This window comes from Protopterus annectens, chromosome 7.part0 (genome assembly GCF_019279795.1).
Source record: "Protopterus annectens isolate FY-2018-M chromosome 7.part0, PAN1.0, whole genome shotgun sequence".
In the NCBI taxonomy this organism is placed as follows: domain Eukaryota; kingdom Metazoa; phylum Chordata; order Ceratodontiformes; family Protopteridae; genus Protopterus; species Protopterus annectens.
Genome location: NC_056739.1, coordinates 1,074,516,848 through 1,074,542,340, shown reverse-complemented (window position 1 = coordinate 1,074,542,340; position 25,493 = coordinate 1,074,516,848). Strand labels below are relative to the sequence as shown.

Here is a 25,493-nt window from a genome sequence, read left to right as displayed (position 1 = left end):
GCATAACTGCACTCTTTTTTTCTGTAGCTAAGAGACAATTATTCAAATGATATAGTCCAAATAAAGAATGGTAACAGGATCAAACCCAATGTGCATATATTAGTTATTGATGTCACAGGGACAACAGAATGGAACTAAAGAGTGGTTAGAAAACTCTTTAACAACATTAAAAATATAGAGGGAGTATAAGAAAACAGGGTGGTAATAAATGTAACCAAAACTTATGCCAAGTTTAGTATTAGCCAAGTTGCTAAGGACAACTGAAGAAATTAATACTTTATTTTCTCATGAGCAATAACAGAAAAACAAAAGCCTCACAATACAGAATGTATACGAAAGAATATAAGGGGGAATGAAGAAAAGTGGGAGGAGTAAGGGGAGGGGCCTGATAGGAAGAATACAACAAGGAGAGGGGAATGAGTAGATGCATATCAAGAAGGAGAAAGGAAGTAAAAGGTAAACCATTTCAGCTCTATTGCATAGAGGGATGGAACCCTCAATGCAATCCAGGCAATTTGAGATTGACTACTAGCTCAGACAATGGAGGAGCCAGGGGTAGGGCAGGCAAGGGGAAAGAGTGCCTTTGTTGGACCACCCACCCTGGGAGGAGGGGGTTTCTGTACATGATGAAGACACAGCCCTGGTGATGGAATGTGCTATAATTGCAGGACAGATTGCTACTAAACAGTATAGAATCTGAGGGGAGACAGGGGTTATCTGATTTTGCATGCTGTAACGTGTGTGTACCTTCCCTTTTAGGACATACCAAAAATCCTCCCTTGTGTGCAGGGTCAGCATATGTGACAATGCAGATGGCTCTGCTCTACTTCCTCTTCCCAGCTGTCCATTGGAATGCTCCCAACCCTATGGGATAGTACCAGGGGCACGCAAAGTAAAAAAAAATAAATGATGCACCCAGGTAGGTAATGGTCAGCTCTGGGCATGCAAAAGGGAGGGGGAATTAAAAGGTGAACCAAAAGCAAACCATATCAAATTGGTTAAAGAAAATTACAGCATTTTAAGCTGCTTGTAAAAATTGATGCACTGTGGAACAGAATGGAAAAATACAGTAGAAAAGAGGACTGAGTTTATGTAGAATGCAGACACCCAAAGGTGGCATATTAAATATAGTGTGCATAGAGGGAGGGTAGTAAATGGACCTTCATTAATATGTTTTATTTTGCTCCTGCATTAAGCAGGTGAACACATCAGGCAGAAGTGGTTTTCTCAGGTGTGACCTGGGAGCACTGCTCGGAGAAATGACTTGTTCAGAGTCACCTAGCATTCAAGTGAGAGGAAGGCAATGGAACCCAATATTACACAGTGAAACAAATTAACTGGTCATAAACATACCTCTCAGACATATGACACTGCTGGCCTCTCCAGGTATTACATCTTACCATCTCTTCTTCTCCTCAGGTTTTGCCCCTCCAGGTCAGGATGTCACCACTCTCTTTTCGAATACCTTGTATCTGTCTCCCAGATCACTCATTAGTATTGTTATGCACTGCTTCCCCAAATGAACCCTCTGCTTGTCTCTGTGCCTCTGACACCCATGAATTACTTACTTACTGGGGCAAATCCTTGTTCCTACTCCAGCTTTAAATTAAATGTATAGGTAGGCAAAAGGGTGACTGGCATTTTTAATGGTGAAAATTATAACAACATGAATTTAATCCTTTTTTAGAATGTTCAAAGATGATTCCTAGTAAACTGCTATGCACAATAAAAATAGTACATAGCAAACCCCCCAAAAACAGTAATGCAAAGTTCAGTCTTTTCCTGACTTCTCAACAGCTAAGAAATTTTTCATTCCTCTATACCATTGTATTTTACAAGCACATCTATGATTTACAAAACTAAGTCAGTCTGGCTGTAGACTTATCACTGTATGTGGCTACTGCCATTCATTTATTTTTTTTCTGATGTCCCAAATTATAGTTCATCAAACAATTTAGTCCACAATTTGTTGGTTCAGCATCTCTTCTGTTTAAAAGGACCACAAGCTGAGACATCTACATCTATGCCTAAAGGACTACTGTCATCTAAACTACCTTTAAGAGTGAAGGAGAATAAATGGAGCAGAAAATGAGTAATTCACATCATAGCAGGATGCATTATGAAAACCAGCATTAAAACATCCTGAAACTATCACAGTAGACTGCCATATTGTCATTTCCACTGCACTGGAAGTACATCAGTGCTCACAAATGATTGCCTGCAAGCCAGCTACTAGAACAGAAATCATGGTCAGTGAATTCAGCTCCACCATCCAGGCATCAGTTTGGCATTCAAACAATGTAACACAAGGTCTCATACTACTACACTATACTAGTACCAAATCTCCAACACTATTTTCATCCTTCACTGTTCCCGTGTTCTGAGACTAAATAATAACTCTACATTGCATACAGTTCGGGTTTGTTTCCCAAAGGCAAATTGTTTACTGTACTCTCCCTGTGATGCTTCTCCCTGATAACTGTAAACTTAAAACTGTTTCTGCACTGTCCAATCTATGCTTGTTTCACATTTTTGTCATTTTTGCATGTATTATTTTTCTTTCACTATGACTTCTATGTACTGTTTTTTTTAGATTTTATATTTTTATTGTACTTGTTTTGAATATATGTATGTTACTACCTTGGAGCTTTTCTCCTCAGGTCTCCACTGAAAATTGGCTTCTGGCTCACCTGGACTAACCCAGTCAACAAATGTCAAAATAAATAAAAAAAAAAAATCTGTAAAAGCTGTTACCGCCCATCTCACACAATCACATCTCCTCCCGCTTATTCCATTTTAGAAAAACATGTCACACAAAGATCAAACTAGTTACTGTGCTATTTTTCAAGTCTGTAAAAATATGTTTTTTGTCCTGTGATACAGCTTTTTTGGCACGTCAGTGTCTATACTGGAGGGATTTCTTATTGGTTATATTCTGCACTGTACTCTCTCATTCTCTAAAGGACAACTATACCCTATGTATACCATTTCCTTTCTCCAGAGTATATTTCTTTCCATAAAGAATAATCCCCAAATGTTTATGTATTAAAAAAGCAGTTTCTTCTGCTCTGTGGTATTTCTGTTCTACCAATGTACATCATACTGGGAATGAATGAAACCCCATAACACTTTCTTTAGGAATATGTCTCACTTGTAGTTAACATCATTTTGCCTGACACAGCTAAAAATCTTTTTGTCAAATAAAATAACACAGCAAGATACCCTTACCTCATTTTTTTCATAAGTACTGAGCTTATAAAGCTATTCAGGCTCAAAATGTGCAGCTCTTTGACTTTACTGTCATATAATGCTGCATTTTTCCCTTCGCTGGGGCCATAAACCTAGTAAGCATTTTGTAGTTTGAAAGTGAATAAGTCTGAAAAGTGTAAGTTCATTAATTAGCTGAGCTTTGCAAGCCAGAAAATATGACATAGGCTGGCTCAGGAAAGGAAAACAGGATTTGAAACTTCAAAAACATTGCCTTTTTAAAAAGATATGTAAACTCAATTAATTCTTTGTCCTTTTGCAAAAACTTTTGTCAAATAACACATATATAGAAAACAAACATGAAAGAGTCACTGCAAAAAAGTCCCTGTCATTTTTTATTGAGGAGTACTAAACTTGAGAGTATTTCTCACTACTTCCATTCTAAGTGAATGAGACTGTGATCTAACAAGATAGATAAGGGCATTGTAATCTCATCAGCTGTGACCTGTCCGTCCATTATGGAAAAGTAGTAGCTTTCCAAGATAACAAGATCATACCAGCATATTTGCCTCCATGATGACATTCAGGGTTATAAAAAAAACAAATAAAATTTGTAATAAAAGGTTATTCTACTGCTGGTAGGTTTGGATATTGTAGAACGCTATGACAGGATAAGAAAAAAATATTTCTTTCAGTTTCTGCCCATAGAGGTCTTTTAAGTGTCAGTTTAAGGCTTACCCTTCACTCCCAGCCGGTATGCTACTAATTTGGCTTCACATTAGTATTTCTCTTTAAGTGTCATTGCTTGTAATTAGCAGTTTTTTTTCAATTAGTTTAACACAATGTCTGTTTTATTAAACAAATAATATATATATATATATTTTTATAATTTTATAGTTTTGTTAGCTATATAATGATTCAGTAATTTTATTTTATGGGCGTATCTTTTTCTTTCTGTTTGGATCTGGTTTCTTCGGTCTCCCTTAACTGAAGACATCTGATCACTGTGATTCACCTGCTGTTCAAAATAAATACAAATAAATTATTGTGTGACTCCTATTTATGCTACTCCTAAGAGTACTTGGTTTTGTACAGAAACTAATCAAAAATACTTGCCTGATACTAAAGAAGGAGATTTGCAGTGTTTCTGCTTTCAGTGCAGTGATGTATGAAAGCCTTACTTGATCACTGAATATTGTATCTGATGCTGTCAATCTTCATTTTATCCTTGACATATGGGGTTTGGGTCTGATATCGGAACCAACTTGGCTGTTACTGCAGCTCATGCAGGCCAAAAATTCTCGAGCTTTACTCTTACCCAAAAAACCCCTCTCCCAGTTTCCCCAGGTCCCTTTTCTGGACAGACATGTTTGCCTTCAGCTCTCAAGCTAAGTTCATTTTATTAATATTTCTTGATAATTTTTTTTAAAAACATCTTCTTTCTTTGTTTTTTACCTTTCTGTACAGTAGTGTACCTTTACTACTATGTTTGAGCCCTTCCCATACACTTACATGTATCAGCACTATCATTGTTGATAGTTCACCTTTCCTTACAGTGTTCTGTTCTGCTTTTTCTGTATACTTTGGTGTACCTAAAACTTTCATTGTTGATAGTTCACCTTTCCTTACAGTGTTCTGTTCTGCTTTTTCTGTATACTTTGGTGTACCTAAAACTATCATTGTTGATAGTTCACCTTTCCTTACAGTGTTCTGTTCTGCTTTTTCTGTATACTTTGGTGTACCTAAAACTTCCATTGTTGATAGTTCACCTTTCCTTACAGTGTTCTGTTCTGCTTTTTCTGTATACTTTGGTGTACCTAAAACTTCCATTGTTGATAGTTCACCTTTCCTTACAGTGTTCTGTTCTGCTTTTTCTGTATACTTTGGTGTACCTAAAACTTCCATTGTTGATAGTTCACCTTTCCTTACAGTGTTCTGTTCTGCTTTTTCTGTATACTTTGGTGTACCTAAAACTATCATTGTTGATAGTTCACCTTTCCTTACAGTGTTCTGTTCTGCTTTTTCTGTATACTTTGGTGTACCTAAAACTTCCATTGTTGATAGTTCACCTTTCCTTACAGTGTTCTGTTCTGCTTTTTCTGTATACTTTGGTGTACATAAAACTTCCATTGTTGATAGTTCACCTTTCCTTACAGTGTTCTGTTCTGCTTTTTCTGTATACTTTGGTGTACCTAAAACTATCATTGTTGATAGTTCACCTTTCCTTACAGTGTTCTGTTCTGCTTTTTCTGTATACTTTGGTGTACCTAAAACTTCCATTGTTGATAGTTCACCTTTCCTTACAGTGTTCTGTTCTGCTTTTTCTGTATACTTTGGTGTACCTAAAACTTCCATTGTTTATAGTTCACCTTTCCTTACAGTGTTCTGTTCTGCTTTTTCTGTATACTTTGGTGTACCTAAAACTTCCATTGTTGATAGTTCACCTTTCCTTACAGTGTTCTGTTCTGCTTTTTCTGTATACTTTGGTGTACCTAAAACTTCCATTGTTGATAGTTCACCTTTCCTTACAGTGTTCTGTTCTGCTTTTTCTGTATACTTTGGTGTACCTAAAACTATCATTGTTGATAGTTCACCTTTCCTTACAGTGTTCTGTTCTGCTTTTTCTGTATACTTTGGTGTACCTAAAACTTCCATTGTTGATAGTTCACCTTTCCTTACAGTGTTCTGTTCTGCTTTTTCTGTATACTTTGGTGTACCTAAAACTTCCATTGTTGATAGTTCCCTTTTTCTTTCCCTTTCAAAAAAAATCTATTTCTAGTATTCTCCTGTCTGGTTACATAGAAGTGTGGTGTTTGTTTATTTTCATCCTGTGTCATCAAGGTTGAAAAAATGCCAGAAGTTTGGCCACAAAATTCTCCTTTCAGACTCTCATCTCATGTGCATCTGTTGTTTAGGTGCCATACGTCTTCAAAGGGTCTGTAGCATTTACCACAGAGCTGTTGTTGAGAGAAAGAATAAATTGATATTGAAGGGCTTAATTCCTTCAGTTTTTGGGGCAGCCATATCTGCTAAAAAGAGTAAAACAAATATTTCTTCCCCTTCTTCTTCCGCACATTTAGAAAAGACCAAAAAGAGAAGCTTGTTGGCTCCATCATCACCCTTGGAACTGACTCACAAGAAGCATAAATCCTTGGCTTCACAAAGAAAATAAGTCATCGGTACCCACAACTGCTTTGGCTCCTAAGACCTTGACACCAAAATCTTCGGTATAACAGGAAATTCAAATACTGACTCAGGAAAAACACCTCACCACCTCTTCTTCTACTCAGACTACCTCAGCACAAACAATTCAACAACTTGATTTGCCAAGAGTGGTTTATTCACCATCTATTGACCCTTTTGCTGGTAAATTGCCTGAGGTCTTTTTACAAAGACCTGAATCACCTTCTCAGGCCTCTATCCATTCCATCAAAGTCTCACAGAAATTGATGTGGAGAGACTAGTGAATACAATTCTGTGGGTGAAAGGACTTAGAGGACCCCCCTTGGCTCTGACCCCTTTGAGTCTTGGAACCAATTCAGCCTTTACCCCCTTAACTACTACTCCTCTGACCTCATCTGAGGTTTTAGAGATGTCAGCTCTGAGTCATCCAGTGCCAACTGTTTCAGTTCCAGAGAACTCTCTCTTCAGAACTGATTATTACCCTGAGTTCTTTGGCTCTGTTGGCTCTGGAGACCTCCTGGAACCGAATTTGTCTTGACGACTCCCAGGAGCCGGAGTCAACTCCAAATTTTTTTGGAGCTGTGGCATGGTTCAGTTCAGCCCCAGCTTCTGTCTCGGGGGGCTGTCTCATTGGAGTGGGGTGTGACCAAGGTTCTGAGGCAGTCCCTTTCAGTTCTTCGATCCCTTCCCTCTTTGGGGGGACTAGCCTTCGAAACAATGGAGAGGACTTTGTCCACAGCAATCACTCAGTTGGTCCCTTCCTTCTTGGAACATATCCCATCCTCACACTCCCTTATTTGACCTGTCCCTCCACTGGGGCACAGAGTGCCAAATCCGCAGGTCCCACAGATTCAGATTTTATCTTCTTCTTATATCTCCTCAGACTATCCCCCAGAGGAGGTTCCTCAGAAGAAAAAGTGCAAGACGAAGTACTTAGATTCCCCACTGATTTTGATGAGGGGAATGTTCCCCAAGGTCACCCCCTGATGATGTCTTCTTTGGAGACATCCTGGAAGTTTTGAACCAGAGGGATAACTGGAAGTCCCAAAAATCCTTCTTCAGAGGAGTCGGTATATCTGCAGGCTTTTGGTACTTGCCCATCTACCTCTTGGGTGACTCTGCCCACTGATGAGCTCATTCAGTTGATCTCATAGTGGGCATGGAAGGCGTCATACACTATTGAACCTATCCCCAAGAGACCAGATTTTATCCACCCCTGAGGAGAAGCAATTCTGGTCCAAAGATTTACCAGTTGATGCCATGATCATAGCAGTCACCGCCAAAAAGGAACTTGCTGAAGAGAGTTCCTCTATCCATCCACCCAATAGAGAATCTCGGGCAATGGCTAGGTTTGGCAAACAGTTTTATACTTTGTCGACCTTTCGCTTTAAGGGCTTTGAAATTCCTGGCACATTTTACCTGTCAGATACCCTCGCAGGATCTGTTACTGAGAGAGTCCAAGACAAGGTTGCCTCCCAGTTGGCCACCCTCGAGTCTGTGTCAAATTCATCCATGAGGCATTGTGCATGCAGCCGAAGGGACTACCTGGGTAGTGGGTTCAGGTGTAGCCATCAGGAGACATGCCTGGATGTGCCTTTGTGACTTTGCTGAACCATTAAGGTCTTTATTCTTCAATGTACCTTTTGGTCTAAAAGTTAGAGATACATTATCCAGGTGTGAGAAGGATGGTAAGACCCTTTCTGCAGTGAGCATATGTTTTCCACTCCCCAAAAATCCTTTTCAAGGAATCAGAGGAGCAGTGGAAAGATGTGGTTCAAAGCATCCCAAGGGCCTATCCAGGACACACTTGGTGCCAGTTCTCCCAGGGGCAGAGGGGAGAACTACAATGAAAGACATCATCCACGTGGCAGAAGTGATTACCGAATGAGGGGTTCAGGGACATTTTCCCAGGTAAGCATAGAGTTCATGAAAAGGGGCTTTATTGTTTTCCTGTGGAGGCAGGGCTTCAGGGACTCCTTCCTGGGTAAGCCTTTTCAGAGTTCCTGAAAAGGGTCCCAATTGTTTTCCTCTGTAGGCAGTTGGGGGGGAGCGCTTATCCTTGTACCAAAATGACTGGCTAAATATAACAACAGATTCTTGGGTGTAAAGGATCATATCCAGAGGTTATGTCATACCCTTTTCCAATCCTCCCCCTGTTTGCAAAAAAAATCCCCGATGTTCCACCCACTCAGATGGTACCAACAGTAATAGACATTCAAAAACTGCCAGACAAAAGAGTCATCCATTAAGTCACACCAGATCAGACAGGTTCCAGAATTTACTCAAGATTCCTTTTAGTGCCAAAAAAGACAGAGGACTGGATATCAGTTTTGGATCTTAGTGTTTTGAACAAATCAATTTGACAAATGAAATTCCGGATGGTCACGGTACAGTCCATTCTTCTGTTTTTGGAAGAGGACAATTGGATGTGCTTGATAGATCTTCCAGATGCATATTACCACATAGAAATAGACAAATGCTCCAGGAGATTCCTCCCCTTCTGGCTGGGAGCCAATTCAGAGCTCTGCCCTTTGGTCTCACCGCAACCCCCAGGGTGTTCACCAAATGTGTGGCAGTTGTAGAAGCTCACTTGAGACTGCAGAGATTCTGTATATTTCCTTACTTGGACGACTGGCTCATTACCGCTCTGACCAGGGATCAATTGATAGAGGTAAGGGATTACACTCTCAAGACCTGTGCATACCTAGGAATAACTGCAAATCATGAAAAATCTCACTTGACTCCAACTTAGAGTTTATAGGGACACTACTGGATACGACAACAACCGTAGCATCCCTTCTTCCAGTGAGACTTCAAAAAATCATAACTTCGGTTCAGAAGATAATCCACAGAAAGAAGGTACCTGCTTGACTAATTATACAAGCTGTAGGTTCAATGGCAGCAACAGTAACTCTAGTTCTCCTAGCCAGATTTCACATGAGAATTCTACAATGGCTGCTGACATTTCAGTGGTCTATGCTTTTCATTGCAGGAAGGATCTAGCTTAGTGGATTCATTCCAAAGAAATTCTCCTGGGCCACCCCTTCGTACCTGCAGAACCCAAGGTCATAGCGACCACAGACACCTCCCAGATTGAGTCGGGGGGGATTTTCTGGGCAAGACTGTCCAAGGCATTTGGTCTCTCTTAGAGGCCAACTTGCATATCAGTGTTCTAGAACTAAGAGCAGTGCTGGTAGTGTTGCAAACCTTTCAGTCTGCTGTTCCTGTGGGAGCAATTGAGATTCAAACAGACATGTCAGTGGTTTGGTACATCAGCAAATAGGGAGGAACAAAGTCTTATCCCCTTCGTTGAGTAGAACTCAGAGTGTGGCAGTGGGCGATCTCTTCCAACCATTTTCTGATAGCAATGCACATTCCGGGGAGTTCCAGTGTGATAGCAGTGTGATAGCAGATAGACTGAGCAGATGTATTATTCAGCCTCACAAGTGGTTTCTCAATCCAAAAGTGACGGAAAAGATATTCCATCAATGGGGCCAGCTTTGCTGCAACCTGTTCACCTCTCCCCTAAACAACAAGTGCAGCAACTACTTTCCCCTGATTCCCCCGCTGAGGAAGTCACCAAGAGACACTCTTCTCCACACTTGGCTCTCCAGTGTCCTGTATGCATTTCCCTCTGATACCTCTAATCCCAAAATTCTTACAGAAAGCCCTCAGGTTAAAGACCAAGGTAATCCTCATTGCTCCCTTTTAGCCTTGACAGATATGGTTCCCCTTTCTTTGGCCTTACCTAATTCAATGACTCTGGATCCAACTCCAGACCTTCTGTCCCATCCAGATGGACTAGTTCACCCAAACATCCTAAACCTCATGCTGGAATTATGGTTCCTCCAGTTCCACTAGTTGCCAGGCATCGTAACCTTTCTTCCCCAGTACGCCAACTTCTTCTAGCTTCTCATAAACATTTTACCAGGAAATTACATAACAGTAAATGGAAAGGATTTTCAATCTAGGTGCATTAAAGGGATATCAACCCCTCTTCCACTTTTATTCATAATAGTTTAGAATTCTTAACTTCACCTTTCAATGCAGGAGTTTCTCCTTTTACTATCAGAATACAGCTAGCAGCAATTTCAGATTTCCATGTCGGTTTGGAAGAATGTTCCGTGGCTTCTCATAGACTTTGTAAGTCTTTCTTAAAAGGGACACATTTGTTGAAACCCCACTTCAAGACCTGATGCCACCTTAGGACCCAAACCTAGTCTTGCAATCTATTGTATGTTCCCCTTTTGAACCTTCTGCAGGCTGAGATCTAAAGTTCTTTCATTGGAAACATTTTTTTAGTGGCAATAACTTCTGCTTGGAGGATTTCAGAAATCAGGCCTTATCATGTGAACCCCCTTATCTGATCTTTCACAAAGACAGAGCTTCCTTGTGAACAAATCCCACCTTTCTGCCTAAGGTAGTGTCAGAGCCTAATATCAGTCAGACTATTAATTTGCCTGTATTCTTTTCCAAACATTTTAAACAAAGGTGAATACTGTCTGCTTTTGCTAGATGTTCACAGACAGTTACGGTTTTATCTTCACACAACAAAAGGCGTTGGAAAATCTGACCAACTTTTTATCTCCTTTTTAAGTGCAAGGTTTGGTAAACCAGTCAGTAAGCTGACCTTAGCCAGATGGCTCAGGGATTGTATAGCCTTCATCTATAACAACAGGAAAATTGATTTGCCTAGGCCCGTTAAGGCACCCTCTACAAGATCTGTAGCCACTTCAGCAGTTTTTGAATCAAGGGCTTCAGTGGATGATATATGTGCAGTAGCAACTTGGGCTTCTCTCCATACCTTTATTACTCATTACAAATTGGATTTGGTCTCTAGGGAAGAAATCTTTTGGTTCAATGGTGCTCAGGAATGTCTTTCCATGAGGCCTCCCAAGGTCTAAGGAAGATGGGAACTCTGTCCCATATGTCAAGGATAAAATGAAGATTGACAATATCTGATATGATAAAGAAGTGATGTACTTAACACAACATTCCATCTGTGTTGTCCATCTTCATTTATCCTTGCCTCCTCTCCCTCCATCCCCCAGCCTTTGAAGACTTTTTGGTGGAGCTGATACTTTCATATTACTTATATTTATTAGGGCAAGCAGATATGGTTTCCACTAAGGCCTCTTTATTTATATTTTATTTCTAATCTGCGAACTTGATCTGAGGCAACTGGGAGAGGGGCATTATGGTTAAAGGTGAAGCTCAAGAGTTTTTGGCCTCTGTGAGCTGCAGTAACAGCCGAGTCAGTTCCAATAATGGAACGGAATCCCACATGTCAAGGATAAATGAAAATAGACAACACAGATGGAACATTATGGTAAGTACATAACTTCTTTTTTCAGTAGTGGTTAGAACATGGCTGCAGGAATTGTGCCCTAATCTCTGGTGGTTGCTTCTGGATTTATGGATATCGTAGTCATGATTTTGCATTTGTACCAGCGCATATATCTGTTCTATAAATAATGTTTCAACAGTCTGATTACAGTTCCACGGTACTCAGAATCCCTGCATCTATAATTATACATTGCAAAGCTCATGTAAGTCTATTATCCTTTCAGATCAACGGTGCTTCAATAAAGCATCTTTTTCATACTTTATAATGGTCATACACTGTTAAAATAATCCAGTAGTTTGATTAAGAAAGTATAATAATCAAGCTATTAAACTTTTTATCTGTGTATAGCAATTATAAGATATTAAGCAACAGACTTTAGTGCAGCCTCATTGATTTAAATAGAGTATGTCTCTGTGTTAGCCCCATAATAGGTAAATATATGTCAGTAGGCAGTATCATACAGGGGCAGTGTTGACAAATAAGCAGTGAGTCACAAGTGTTGGTGTTCAAAGTTGAACTGAAAATTCTGAATGTGACATGGACTTAAAATGCAGAAAATGTGGTGATTTATGATTAATGACAGTAGCACCTGCAATGTGGTCAGCATTCCTTTTACTGCAGGAATGCAGTAGAAGAATAAATATTGATCAAATATAGGAACCACTGAAGACCAGTACTGGAGCTGGAATTTGGGATACAAAGGGGGGATTTGGGAGATATGGGATTTCTACAGTATTTCAACCACAATGTTTGTTGTACAGAAAACAGGACTGGCTAGCACAAAAGAAGAAATAGTACAGTCTAATCTTTTCACAATCCTCCCTACAGTGAAACGTCATTATTAAACTGCAGTTAAGAGAAGATCTTTCCATGTATGCAGTATGGCAAGTCTCATTTTTGTATACATATTTTGAGAAATGAGGCTATGGGAAGTAAGGACAGATGTTGGGAATGCAGTTGGAGTGGGTGGAAGGGAAATAAAGGAAACCAGGAAAGTTGAGAAGAAGGAATGTATCCATTTAACAGGCACAAAGAAAGTGGGATGAGGAGGTGGATACTTAACTATCACTGACATACTAGCAGGGAAAAACAGGAGGGAATGTAAGACATCCACCTTTACGTGCAGGTCAGGAGAATTACATCACTGAGGTAGAATGTTTTGGAAAATCTCTCAGTATGAAGGGACCAAGTCAGTGGGACAGGAATATGACTTAATCAAAGTTGTGTGGAATGCCCACCACAATGCAACATAAGAGAGTGAGAAATAAATAATTTGTGAAAATGGGGTACACTATTAGAATATCTGAAGCCAAGCCCCATGTAATGCTATTATTCTCATTGTATGTCCCATTTATCATCTGCTGTACAGCTCAAGAAGATATTCACAATACATGGTCCATATCCTATTATTCGCTCTGCTCTGCAGAGTAGGGGCTGGGTGGAGAAGACATTTCCTAAAGTTCCCAAGAGATCAAAGAAAAAAGAAAAAACAGCTGATGAAGAAACTGATGATGATGATGGTGATGACAGTGATGATGGTGATGATGGTATGTGATTCATAGCAGTAGCCTTTACAGTATTATTCACAGTGTGAGCTATAAAACCTTATATAAGATTATTTTTATAATGTAAACAGTTACATTTCTAATTAATGCAGTGTGAGCTGTAAAAACGTGTAATAGGTCATTTGTAGAAATGTTAACAGTTAAATTTCTAATTAATGCAGTGTGAGCTGTAAAAACGTGTAATAGGTCATTTGTAGAAATGTTAACAGTTAAATTTCTAATTAATGAGTGTGAGCTGTAAAAACTTGTATACGGTTATTTGATTAATGCTTGAAGTTTTGGCATTTTACTTCGTAGACTGTCTTGAATGACACTGGCATTTTGCTTCTCAGGTTCCCTTGCATGGCATATTTTCACTACTAAGTTTTCTCCTAATCCTGTCCCTTTACTTATTTGCCTGTATTTTACATACACATACATATATGTGGCTTGTATGCATATTGTTACACATACCCAGTTTGTTAGTGGCTCCTAATGTCTTTCTTCAGCTATCAGCTCTCATCACCTTGCCATTTTGTCAGGTGACTTAGGGTCATCTGCTATAATGATCTCCATGTGCCATTTTTTGTTTTATCACCTGTGATATATTTACTGAAAAACATATAATCCTTCTACGTGTCCATATCTAAATTTATCTTAGCACACAAGGAAGTGCACTGCTGACAGCAGAGAAGCAATTTTCTGTTTTGGTGAACAGTCTAAGACTGGGTATCATATGCTATTTGGATTGATACTTTGCAAAGAAATTGTATATGTATTTTTTATTTTCTTGAAAAGCAGATGTAGATTATAGTTTGTCATGTTTTTGCAAAATGTTTCTCTTGTAAGCAGTGTTTTACATTTGTTTATCATAACCAATAAGAACATTGACCTGTAGTCTAATATATTTCCATTTAAATGGGAAATACTAACTCAGTAGACTCTTTTTATTTCTACCAGGTGATGAAAGTCCTGAAGAATATGATGAAAAGGATAATGACCCAGATGGCATGTTTGCACTACTGGTAAGGTTCACATTGTATTACATTTAGAATACTTAAAGGCTGTTCTAAGACTACCAATGTTAAAGAAATTATAACCCAGAGAACGTCACTACACAAAGTCCATGAAAATAAAGTTTTTCATCAAGAAAACTCTTGCAACAGTTTCAGTATACAGATATAAATGCCTACATTGTTTTCTCACCAAGTGGCTGTGTACCCATAATGATCCCAACTCTGCATTACTTTTACCACAAACCCATATGGTATTCATTCTGAAGAACACTTTTTAAAATGTATTCTTGTGAAGAAGAAAAAGTACAATGAAAGCACTTTAGAAAGTATCCTTCCTTAAAAAAAACAAAAAAAAAAAACAAGGAAAGATGCAACAAATGTAAATATATAGTTAGAAGGAGAAGAAATGTAGGTAAGGCAATTAATACAGCTCTACTTGCCATGGACAATAAATAAATAAGTACATAAATACATACATAAAACATATAAGACTGAATGCAGTAGAAACATCCAGTAAATCATCTCTAACTATGGGAGGTTCACACATAACCTCAGGGAAAGAACAGGTTAAGGTTTGGTACATCTGGAAAAGCATATACAGATGTAGCCTAACGTATAACTCTAATAATTCTTGTTTATGTCCATTTATTACTGAAGACATGATCTGAACTGCCTTAAATAAAACTAAAACTGACCTGAGTGGATACTTCATCAACAGGATTAAGGTTAGATTGGTCCTTTGTCTAACCTGTTTATTCTAACATTGCTTGAACCCTGGTTATGTGCTGTCATTATAGAAGCAGGATGTTGTGATCCCCAATTTTCAATCTGGGGAAATTCAGTGCTATGGGTAACTAAAGGCCAATAACCCTAGCAAGCAACATATGTAAAACCTTTAAGCGAGTTCTAATGGAGAAACCTCTACCCCTGCTTACCATAAATATGGACCTAAACCAACATGGTTTCTCTGGTGGATGTTTATGTTCTATGAACCTCATGACCTTTCGCATGAATCTTGCTGAAGTGTTAAGACAATAGAATGGTGGCCAAGGTGATGCACCTTAACTTAGCTACTGCATTTAATTCAGTGTCCTGCCTGTTGAAAACTTGTTTGTATTAGGCATAAGTATTTATATAATTAATTAATTTTATAAAAATTGGTTGACTGAGGGAACATGCAAGGTTAGAGCAAGCAACTTTCTTACCGCATTCTAACCTTCCAAAGTAACAATATTCTCATACAAAATGAATTGCCATTTTATTTATTTATTGACATTTGATTACTGGGAAATTCTGACTGGCTAGAAGCCCATTTTCAGTGGAGGCCCAGAGAGAAAAGCTCCAAATTATTACAAAACATTTTAAGAACAGTAATCTTATATTCTTCAAAATACAAAAAAAACTCTGCAGTTTAAATAATGATAACAAATTAGACATAATATAAAACATTGGTTAAGAATCGATGCAAGATATATGACAATCATTTAATATTTAGAGAAATTTTAGACAGTTTGAAGAGAAATTAAAGGTAAGTTAGTCTAATACAAATAGGAATTACAATATGAAGTATGGGAAAAAAGGCTTGTGGTATATTTAGATAGAAATTCAGGTAAGAGAATTAGATAGCAGTAAGAAAATAAGTGAAGAAGGGAGGGTAAGGAGGTATAAGGAATGCTAAAGTTTTGGTAACAGCCTGTACGCTGGCAGTGTAACTGTAGGCATTACATGGGAGTGGGGGGGGGGACCCACATGCCTGTGATAGCACTAATGTCCTACAGATGGTGCTGTTTGGGGGCAGATGAAGTGTTTTGTCACTCTAAGCCACAGCTGTACACAATCACACTTGTGTTTTAGTGTAAAAACCCCATCAGAAGCAGGAGGCAATGTGTCTAATTGAAGCTCATAGCCCTATATCATACCTCCTTTTGTTTAGCAGCCATAATACTGCATGCATAGCAAGCATATTCAGGGGCTATTGGAGCCTATGAGATGCAATTGAGCTTATTTTGTCTATCTCATACTTACCTAATGGGAGTTCATTAACATAAAATGGTTTTGAATCCTATTGAGTGAATGTGACATTGAATGCTTTATAAAAATCTATGATTACAGGGCAGAGGGTGGTACATCTTAGGCATGCTCCTTCCTGATGTTATACCAGCAGAAGGATCTAAAACTTGTATTTAGTGTAGCATTACAGAATGGCTGAGCCCCTCTTCTATGCTATCTTGAACATAATGGAATTTCACTGATAGCATATAGTGACACAGATGTCAGCAGCCTGAGTCATAGGCTTTTGTGTTATTCTGACAGATGTGGGGGGGCTTAAGAAATACAATAATTCTTATTTGCCTGATATATAAGGTGGTTTATAGCAATTTTGGTTCTGTATCTGTGATACTGTTCTGAGGTATTACCATAGCTTATGGATAAAATTGCCAACAGGATTTCAGGGTTCTTGTGTACCACACATTTTGTGCAAAGTTGGATTTATTGTATTATGTTTAATTTTTAGTCCCGGCTTGTTCGCAATGAGGTACCTTATTTCATCTGGACAACAAGAAGAGATGTTATTGACTGCCGATTTTTACGAAAAGACCAGATGATGAACCACTATGCCCGAGCTGGATCATTCACAACTAAGGTAGGGCTCAAGTTATCACACACCAGAGACAGGAAATGAGATAAAACTTTAAGTTCCAGTGAGTGCGTAGCTGGAACACATGATTGTGCTAAGAGTCACTGCTAGAAGTCAATCAGATTATCAAGATAGGGGTCACTGGTTACACATTCAGGAGTCATAGTATCACATAACTCATCTTCTCCAGGTATAATTCTCATTACTATCATCAGCTACCATCATCATCATCCTCCTCCTCCTCTTCCCCAGCTATTATCATTTTCATTATGATCACCTATCCAATATGATAATTATCATATTCAGATATTATCATCATTATTATCAATATTTATTTATTTATTTTAGTTTGTTTACTAGGGTAGTACACTGATCACTTCAGACCATTTGTAGGCACAGCCTGGATGAACCCATTTACAAAAAAAGAAAAACAGAGCAAATTCATAAACATAGAGTAATCACAGAAGGTAGATAATCCCATGAACAATTGATACAATATGTAAATAATAGCAGAGCAGAAAGTCAAATGTGAATTAGAGGGAAGGAGCAGCTGAGAACAGAGGATCAAAGTACAAGTGATGCAGGTGAGGAGGGAGTTAGGTTATATGTCCAGTGGAAAAGCACTTGCAGCCAGATTTTTGATGAAGATGTCTTTGGAGTTGAGCTCTGAAGGTGGTGAAAGAAGAGACTTCAATAGTTATACCCTAGCTAACCGGCACGCAAAACCACGCAAATGCGGGTTTTATAGCAGGGAAATGAAAGAGATAGAAATTAGCCCAAAATGGCCAATAAACTACTAATTTCTGGGCTGAAACCACTCCTCCAGGGACAGATAGGCTGCTCAAAGCTCCCTCTCTCACAGTGAACCGAGAAACTTCCTTCTATCCAAGTAAGGTATGGTCAAACACAGAGATTTGTAACACAGCCCTGAATTCAGCACTAACCTGAAAACTGGACTATACTAGCTTAGAAAGGTGAGAAAACACAAGTATATATATATATATATATATATATATATATATATATATATATATATATATATATTGTTTGCTTTTTTCAGAAAATAAAGCAGATACAATAAAAAAAACACTCTAAATGCACAGAAATGGCTATCACACTTGAGTGTGTAGCCTACAACAGTTAAACAGGTAATTTAAAAACAAAAACGACTTTGTTAAAGTGCAGGCAGTAAAATAAGTACAATATGTTAATAATATAACTGCCCCTGGCAAACACCGGAGAACCAGCAGAATAAAAAATGCCAGTGTATATAATGTATATAATCGTAAAATGCCTGCTGGTTGTCACTCCATGGATGGATAAATAAAAGCTGACCACTGTTCAAAAAATAAGATTAGTGCGATGCAAGTCCATAAAGTTCAGTTGCACTTAAAAAGACTATTCAGTCTCAAGAGCATAGCCCAACGTAATTCAGTATTATTATCACACAGTCAGACTATTCAGTCCCAGAAACGATGAAACGAAATAACAAAATGAAAATAGTTTATTGTGGGGAGCACTTTCGCTTACAGCTTTTTCAAACCTCTAAAGAATAAATCACATAGACTCATGTATATACACAAGTTTAAAAGATAATTAAACTAATTAAACAATTAGTTCTAAAAGGTATAGACACACTCATTTAATTCTTTAAGCCATCTGATTGCCACATTTAAAATACATTGCTTCTAGAAATAATAGCAAAAATTTAAAAACAAAAAATAAAATAAAATAATATTAAAATTCACAGCATGTACATATTACTTAAATATGTTATTAAATAACCCATCAATTATATGTATGTATCTTAATGTCAATTGTATAAGATATATTATAACTAATGTTAACTGTAATGGAAACTACAATGTAATAAGAATAATAGAAAAATACATAGACTCTATAGGTATATATATATATATATATGTAATGCAACAGTATATCTAAATTTGATGGCATTATAAAAATTATTACCAACTAAACCTATGTAAAGTCTAGCTATATAAATAAGATTTAAATCCTGTGTCTTCTTTTCTTCAGGGCAGGCTTTAGAGGTACCCTATCATTAATACCAGGGGGGATGTGTGCTCTAGTCTTTATAATCCATTCAGCTTCTATGGATTCTGTCAGATTCTTAATATCACCCCCTCTACTACTAACATCAAGAACCTGCAAAACTGAAAAAACAAATTTGTGGCCAATACCTGTGGTCATGATGTGTTTAGACAAAGCATTGACCTCAGATTTTATACGGATTTGGTATAGGTGTTCCCTAATCCTTTCTTTGAACATTCTGTTCATCTTTCCTATATAGAAACTTGGACACGCCAAACATCTGGCTAGATATATCACATGTTTAGTATCACAGCGTGCATTCACTTTGATGTTAAATAATTCACCTGTAGTTGGATGTATAAAAATATTAATATTCGATATGTAACAACAATAGTTACATTTATTACATGGTTTCGAACCTTCAAAGATCTTAGAACTAATATTAGATCTAAGATCAGAGCAGCAGAGTAATTTATACAAATTGTACATATCTAGTAGTGATAATAATATGTGCACTGTCTCAAATTCAGTTAGTGGTCATTTAGAAAGTAGTAGTACTACTCCTAATGTAAATATTGATGGAACCCATATACACAATGTACATTCTAGCATCTCTGATGTTACACATAATGTACCTCCTGGTGGCTCTGATGTTGCACCAACCACTCAGGTAGTACGTAGTAAGATACGAGACTCAAAATCTAATTATGTAGCTACAGAATTACCCTGCCCTTTCCCTATAGCAGACAATCGCATGAAAGGGAGGGACCGATCTATGAGCAGGGGCAGACAAAAAAGAAAGGCCCCAACAAGCGATCTACGGGAACCCACTATAAAGAAAATGTGGGAGAAGTTAACTTAGTGCATAACCTATCCCACAGACCTCTAGATGTATTTGAAACAGAGGTTTTGAACAAAGGTCTGTCATTTGTACCCACTAAGATCAGTAACATCACTGAGTCCATTTTGGATCTTAAAATGTTCACTAGGAACTTGCAGTTAAAAGTTATGTTTTTTAACCAATGTACAGATGGAGGTATACCTAATGTTAAGAAACCCAGTTTGATGGTACCTAACTTACATCCATCTATTGAGGTTTTTTATAAAGCTGTAGAGAAAGAATTATATTCTTTACAAAACAGACAACATGGATTACTGAATGATAACCTAACCATGAAACAATCTAAAGCACTTAATGGATTAATGCATGATAATAATATTACTATTAGACCGGCCGATAAGGGTGGCCCGATCGTAATATTTGATAGATCGGATTACAGAACCAGGATGTTGGAAATGTTGGGTGATTCTCACTACTACATGGTTTTAGAACGAGAAAATGTGGTGCCCATTATTAACAATGTATATGGTAATTTGGAAGAGATGTATAAGATGGGAGTGATCAACTATCAGTTATATGACTACTTGATTTTGGATGAACCCACTACCCCCATTATTAGGGGTCTTCCTAAAATTCATAAACATTTGAGCAATCCCCCTATGAGACCTATTGTCTCTGGGAGGGGGTGGGTCACTGAGAATATTTCTTTTTACTTAGAAAAAAATGTTGAAACCATTTGTCTTTAATAATATTACCATTTTGAAGGATTCCAAAGAATTTCTGTTAGACTTTTATGATGCCTCCACACCATGTAGTACATACCCGAACATGATATTAGCTACCATGGATGTGAAATCTTTATTTACCAATATTCCTAATGACAGTGGTTTGGAGTATGTACACCTTTATTTAAAAAGACATTCTGATTTACCTATAAGCAGCATTGAATTAATATGTAATTTACTAGAATTAGTACTTGAAAGTAATGTCTTCATGTTTGATGAAAGGTTTTATCTGCAAAAGGATGGCGTAGCTATGGGCACTTCTTGTGCCAATAGCTACGCCAATCTTGTAATGGCATTTTGGGAAGAGGAGAAAATGTTTAGGTTGGAGAGCTACAAAAGACATGTAGTTTTTTACAAACGTTTTGTAGACGATCTCTTCTTTTTATGGCGTGGCAATGCCAATGACCTGGTCGCTTTCCATGAAGAGGTTAATGAGTTGACTTCATTTTTAAAGTTCACTTTGAATTATTCTGTAAATGAGATATCTTTTCTAGATATTCACATATCACGTCTATCTAGCGGATATTTTAATACAGCAGTCCATCGCAAGCATTGTTACAAAAATACACTATTGAATAGAGATAGCATGCATCCACCACATGTTTTTAGAAATATTTTGAAGGGTCAATGCATGAGGATCTCGAGGTTAAACTCAAACCACATGGTATTTCAGGAGGAATTGCAGGACTTAAGGACCAGATTTTATCAAAGGAAATATAGTCATGTTGAGGTTAATAAGGCTATTGCTGAAGTAAATGAACTACGTGGAGGACGCGCTTGTCCAATATTTTCTGAACATGGTAGAGATGTGTATACTCCAGAAGTGGAAAATATGACAGCCAATGATGTTGAGTTTACTAGGTTTACTCTTCATTATACAAGAGATATAAAACATATAAGGGAATCTATTTTTAAATATTGGGACATACTCAAGATAGATCCTGAAGTCTCTAAACATGTTGATGTAGAACCTAGATTTGCATACAAGAATAAGAACAATTTGTATAAATTACTCTGCTGCTCTGATCTTAGATCTAATATTAGTTCTAAGATCTTTGAAAGTTCGAAACCATGTAATAAATGTAACTATTGTTGTTACATATCGAATATTAATATTTTTATACATCCAACTGCAGGTGAATTATTTAACATCAAAGTGAATGCACGCTGTGATACTAAACATGTGATATATCTAGCCAGATGTTTGGCGTGTCCAAGTTTCTATATAGGAAAGACAAACAGAATGTTCAAAGAAAGGATTAGGGAACACCTATACCAAATCCGTATAAAATCTGAGGTCAATGCTTTGTCTAAACACATCATGACCACAGGTATTGGCCACGAATTTGTTTTTTCAGTTTTGCAGGTTCTTGATGTTAGTAGTAGAGGGGGTGATATCAAGAATCTGACAGAATCCATAGAAGCTGAATGGATTATAAAGACTAGAGCACACATCCCCCCTGGTATTAATGATAGGGTACCTCTAAAGCCTGCCCTGAAGAAAAGAAGACACAGGATTTAAATCTTATTTATATAGATAGACTTTACATAGGTTTAGTTGGTAATAATTTTTATAATGCCATCAAATTTAGATATACTGTTGCATTACATATATATATATATATATATATATATATATATATATATATATACCTATAGAGTCTATGTATTTTTCTATTATTCTTATTACATTGTAATTTCCATTACAGTTAACATTAGTTATAATATATCTTATACAATTGACATTAAGATACATACATATAATTGGTGGGTTATTTAATAACATATTTAAGTAATATGTACATGCTGTGAATTTTAATATTATTTTATTTTATATTTTGTTTTTAAATTTTTGCTATTATTTCTAGAAGCAATGTATTTTAAATGTGGCAATCAGATGGCTTAAAGAATTAAATGAGTGTGTCTATACCTTTTAGAACTAATTGTTTAATTAGTTTAATTATCTTTTAAACTTGTGTATATACATGAGTCTATGTGATTTATTCTTTAGAGGTTTGAAAAAGCTGTAAGCGAAAGCGCTCACCACAATAAACTATTTTCATTTTGTTATTTCGTTTCATCGTTTCTGGGACTGAATAGTCTGACTGTGTGATAATAATACTGAATTACGTTGGGCTATGCTCTTGAGACTGAATAGTCTTTTTAAGTGCAACTGAACTTTATGGACTTGCATCGCACTAATCTTATTTTTTGAACAGTGGTCAGCTTTTATTTATCCATCCATGGAGTGACAACCAGCAGGCATTTTACGATTATATACGTTATAAGTACAATATGTAGCTGAAACAAGCTTTTTATATCACAGAAACTCTAGAAAGTTGGCGTTTTAGGCAGAATTAGCTAAAGGCAGCAAGAAAATGCAGAAAAATGATACTTAATCACTCCAAAGTCTCTCTTTTGTCACTCTGCTGCTGTAGAACTCTGCAGGGCTCCTGGCAGGAGCTTGCTGAGCTGTATACTAGCCCCAAAACCTCGCAAATGCGGATTTTATAGCAGGGAAATGAAAGAGATAGAAGTTAGCCCAAAATGGCCAATAACCTACTATTTTCTGGGCTGAAACCACTCTTTCAGGGACAGATAGGCCGCTAAAAGCTCCCCTTTCTCACAGTGAACAGAGAAACTTCCTTCTATCCAAGTAAGGTATGGGCAAACACAGAAACTTCTAACACAGCCCTGAATTCAGCACTAACCTGAAAACTGGAATATACTAGCTTAGAAAGGCAGGAAAACAAGTTTTTTGGGGGTTTTGTTTTTGGTTTTTTTTTTCAGAAAATAAAGCAGATACAATAAAAAAAAATTAAATGCACAGAAATGACTATCACATTTGAGTTTGTAGCCTACAACAGTTAAACAGGTAATTTAAACACAAAAAACAAGTTTGTTAAAGTGCAGGCAGTAAAATAAGTACAATATGTAGATGAAGCAAGCTTTTTAATCACAGAAACTCTAGAAAATCGGCATTTTAGGTGGAATAAGCTAAAGGCAGCAAGAAAATGCAGAAAAATGATACTTAAGCACTTCAAGGTCTCTCTTTTGTCTCTCTGATGCTGTAGAACTCTGCAGGGCACCAGGCAGGAGCTTGCTGAGCTGTATACTATCCCAAAAACCTCGCAAATGCAAGTTTTATAGCAGGGAAATGAAAGCGATAGAAACTAGCCCAAAATGGCCAATAAACTACTAATTTCTGGGCTGAAACCACTCCTCCAGGGACATTTAGGCTGCTCAAAGCTCCCTCTCTCACAGTGAACAGAGAAACTTCCTTCTATCCAAGTAAGGTATGGTCAAACACAGAAACTTGTAACACAGCCCTAAATTCAGCACTATCCTGAAAACTGGACTATACTAGCTTAGAAAGGTGGGAAAACAAGTATATATTTTTGATTTATGCTAATATTGTTATGAAAATTTTATAATCAGTGTTTAGTATCAAAATTGGCCTATATGAATCACAAGATTTGGGGTCATTACCTTGTTTTAATATGGGGGAGATAGTTGAGTATTTCCACGATGGGGTTGTTATACATTTTTGCTTAACCACAGTAAAGGCACTCATCATTTTCTTTATTATATATTCAGGAAAAATCTTATATAGTTCAGGAATTATTCCATCCAGTCCTGGAGCTTTATTATCTTTTAAATATTTTATTTGCTCTTTCACATCTGTTATTGTTATTTGTTTATTTGTTATGTTATTTTGTTGCATTGACACCTTAGTAGTTATATTTTCTTGAATAAAAGTATTTATTACATTATTTGTCTCAAAAGTGGTATGCTATTATTTATATCTTTATAGTAGTTTTTAAACATTTCTAATATGCTCATTAAGTTAGATATACTCTTAACTGAACCATCACTTTTATATTTAATCTCATTAAGATTTTGATTGTTTATTTTTTTGGCTCTTACTGCTATTTTATGTAGATATTTGAGATTTTTACAGCATAAGATTGTAATTTCAAATTTTCCAGGTTTATGGCTACCTTATGACTCAGAACTTCTAGGTATTTTGATTTAACTTAGTAATTTTGTTATGTGCTTTGTTGTTTGGTTTTGCATCCATTTTTATCATGTTTATACATTTGTAAGTCTAAACATTCTTTGTTTTACTCTCTCCATTTTTTAAGGTACCAAAATTTAATTCTACCATATATATATATATATATATATATATAGATATATATATATATATATAGAGAGAGAGACTTTAAAGGTGCCCCATAGTATAGTATCAGTCACTTCACCATTATCATTTGTTTCCCATAAGCATGACTATTTCTTTCATTATCCATTCCCTAAAGTCTTTTAACTTAGTTATGTAAGCAGGAATTCTCTGCAGAAATCTTAAACCATCTGTATGCGTAGTTAATGTAAAGTTTATAGCACTATGGTCTGAAAGTGGACAAGTCATTACAGATATATCAGTTATTTTTGAGTATATATTATTTGATAAAAAGACCTTATCAATGTTTGTTTGTGTACCAAACCGATATGAATCGTGAATATAGAATAAGGAATAATATTATCTTAGACCATGTATATCTTTAACGTTCATCTGGTTTGTAGAGTCATTTAACTTCTTGGCTTGAGATGTTAGTTTTATTTTATCATTTTTAGAAGTATCATTGCCTGATAATAGGCAGTTAAAATCACCTGTTGCAATAATTTCCCCTTTTGCATTTAAAGTAATCAGGTCCAGATATCTGTCAACATATTTACTACTTAGTCCTGGTATCCAGTATATATTAATCAAAGTATAGTACTTCATATTGATTTCCAAAATAACCATGGTTAGCATCCCATCTTTATCGGAAATTGTATCTTTAATTCTTGGCATAGTATAAGTATTTTTCCATAGAATA

At 36.9% G+C, this 25,493-nt stretch overlaps 1 protein-coding gene across 1 annotated transcript in view; it reads left to right on the top strand.

The window, feature by feature from the left end:
- The window catches only part of LOC122806873 (tubulin monoglycylase TTLL3-like), a 406,187-nt gene that overhangs the window by 164,560 nt on the left and 216,134 nt on the right, over positions 1-25,493 (top strand). Inside the window, exons 5-7 of the mRNA XM_044077644.1 lie at positions 13,107-13,284; positions 14,242-14,306; positions 16,813-16,941. Coding sequence (XP_043933579.1) covers positions 13,107-13,284; positions 14,242-14,306; positions 16,813-16,941 — 372 coding nt within the window. The remainder of the gene's footprint in view (positions 1-13,106; positions 13,285-14,241; positions 14,307-16,812; positions 16,942-25,493) is intronic.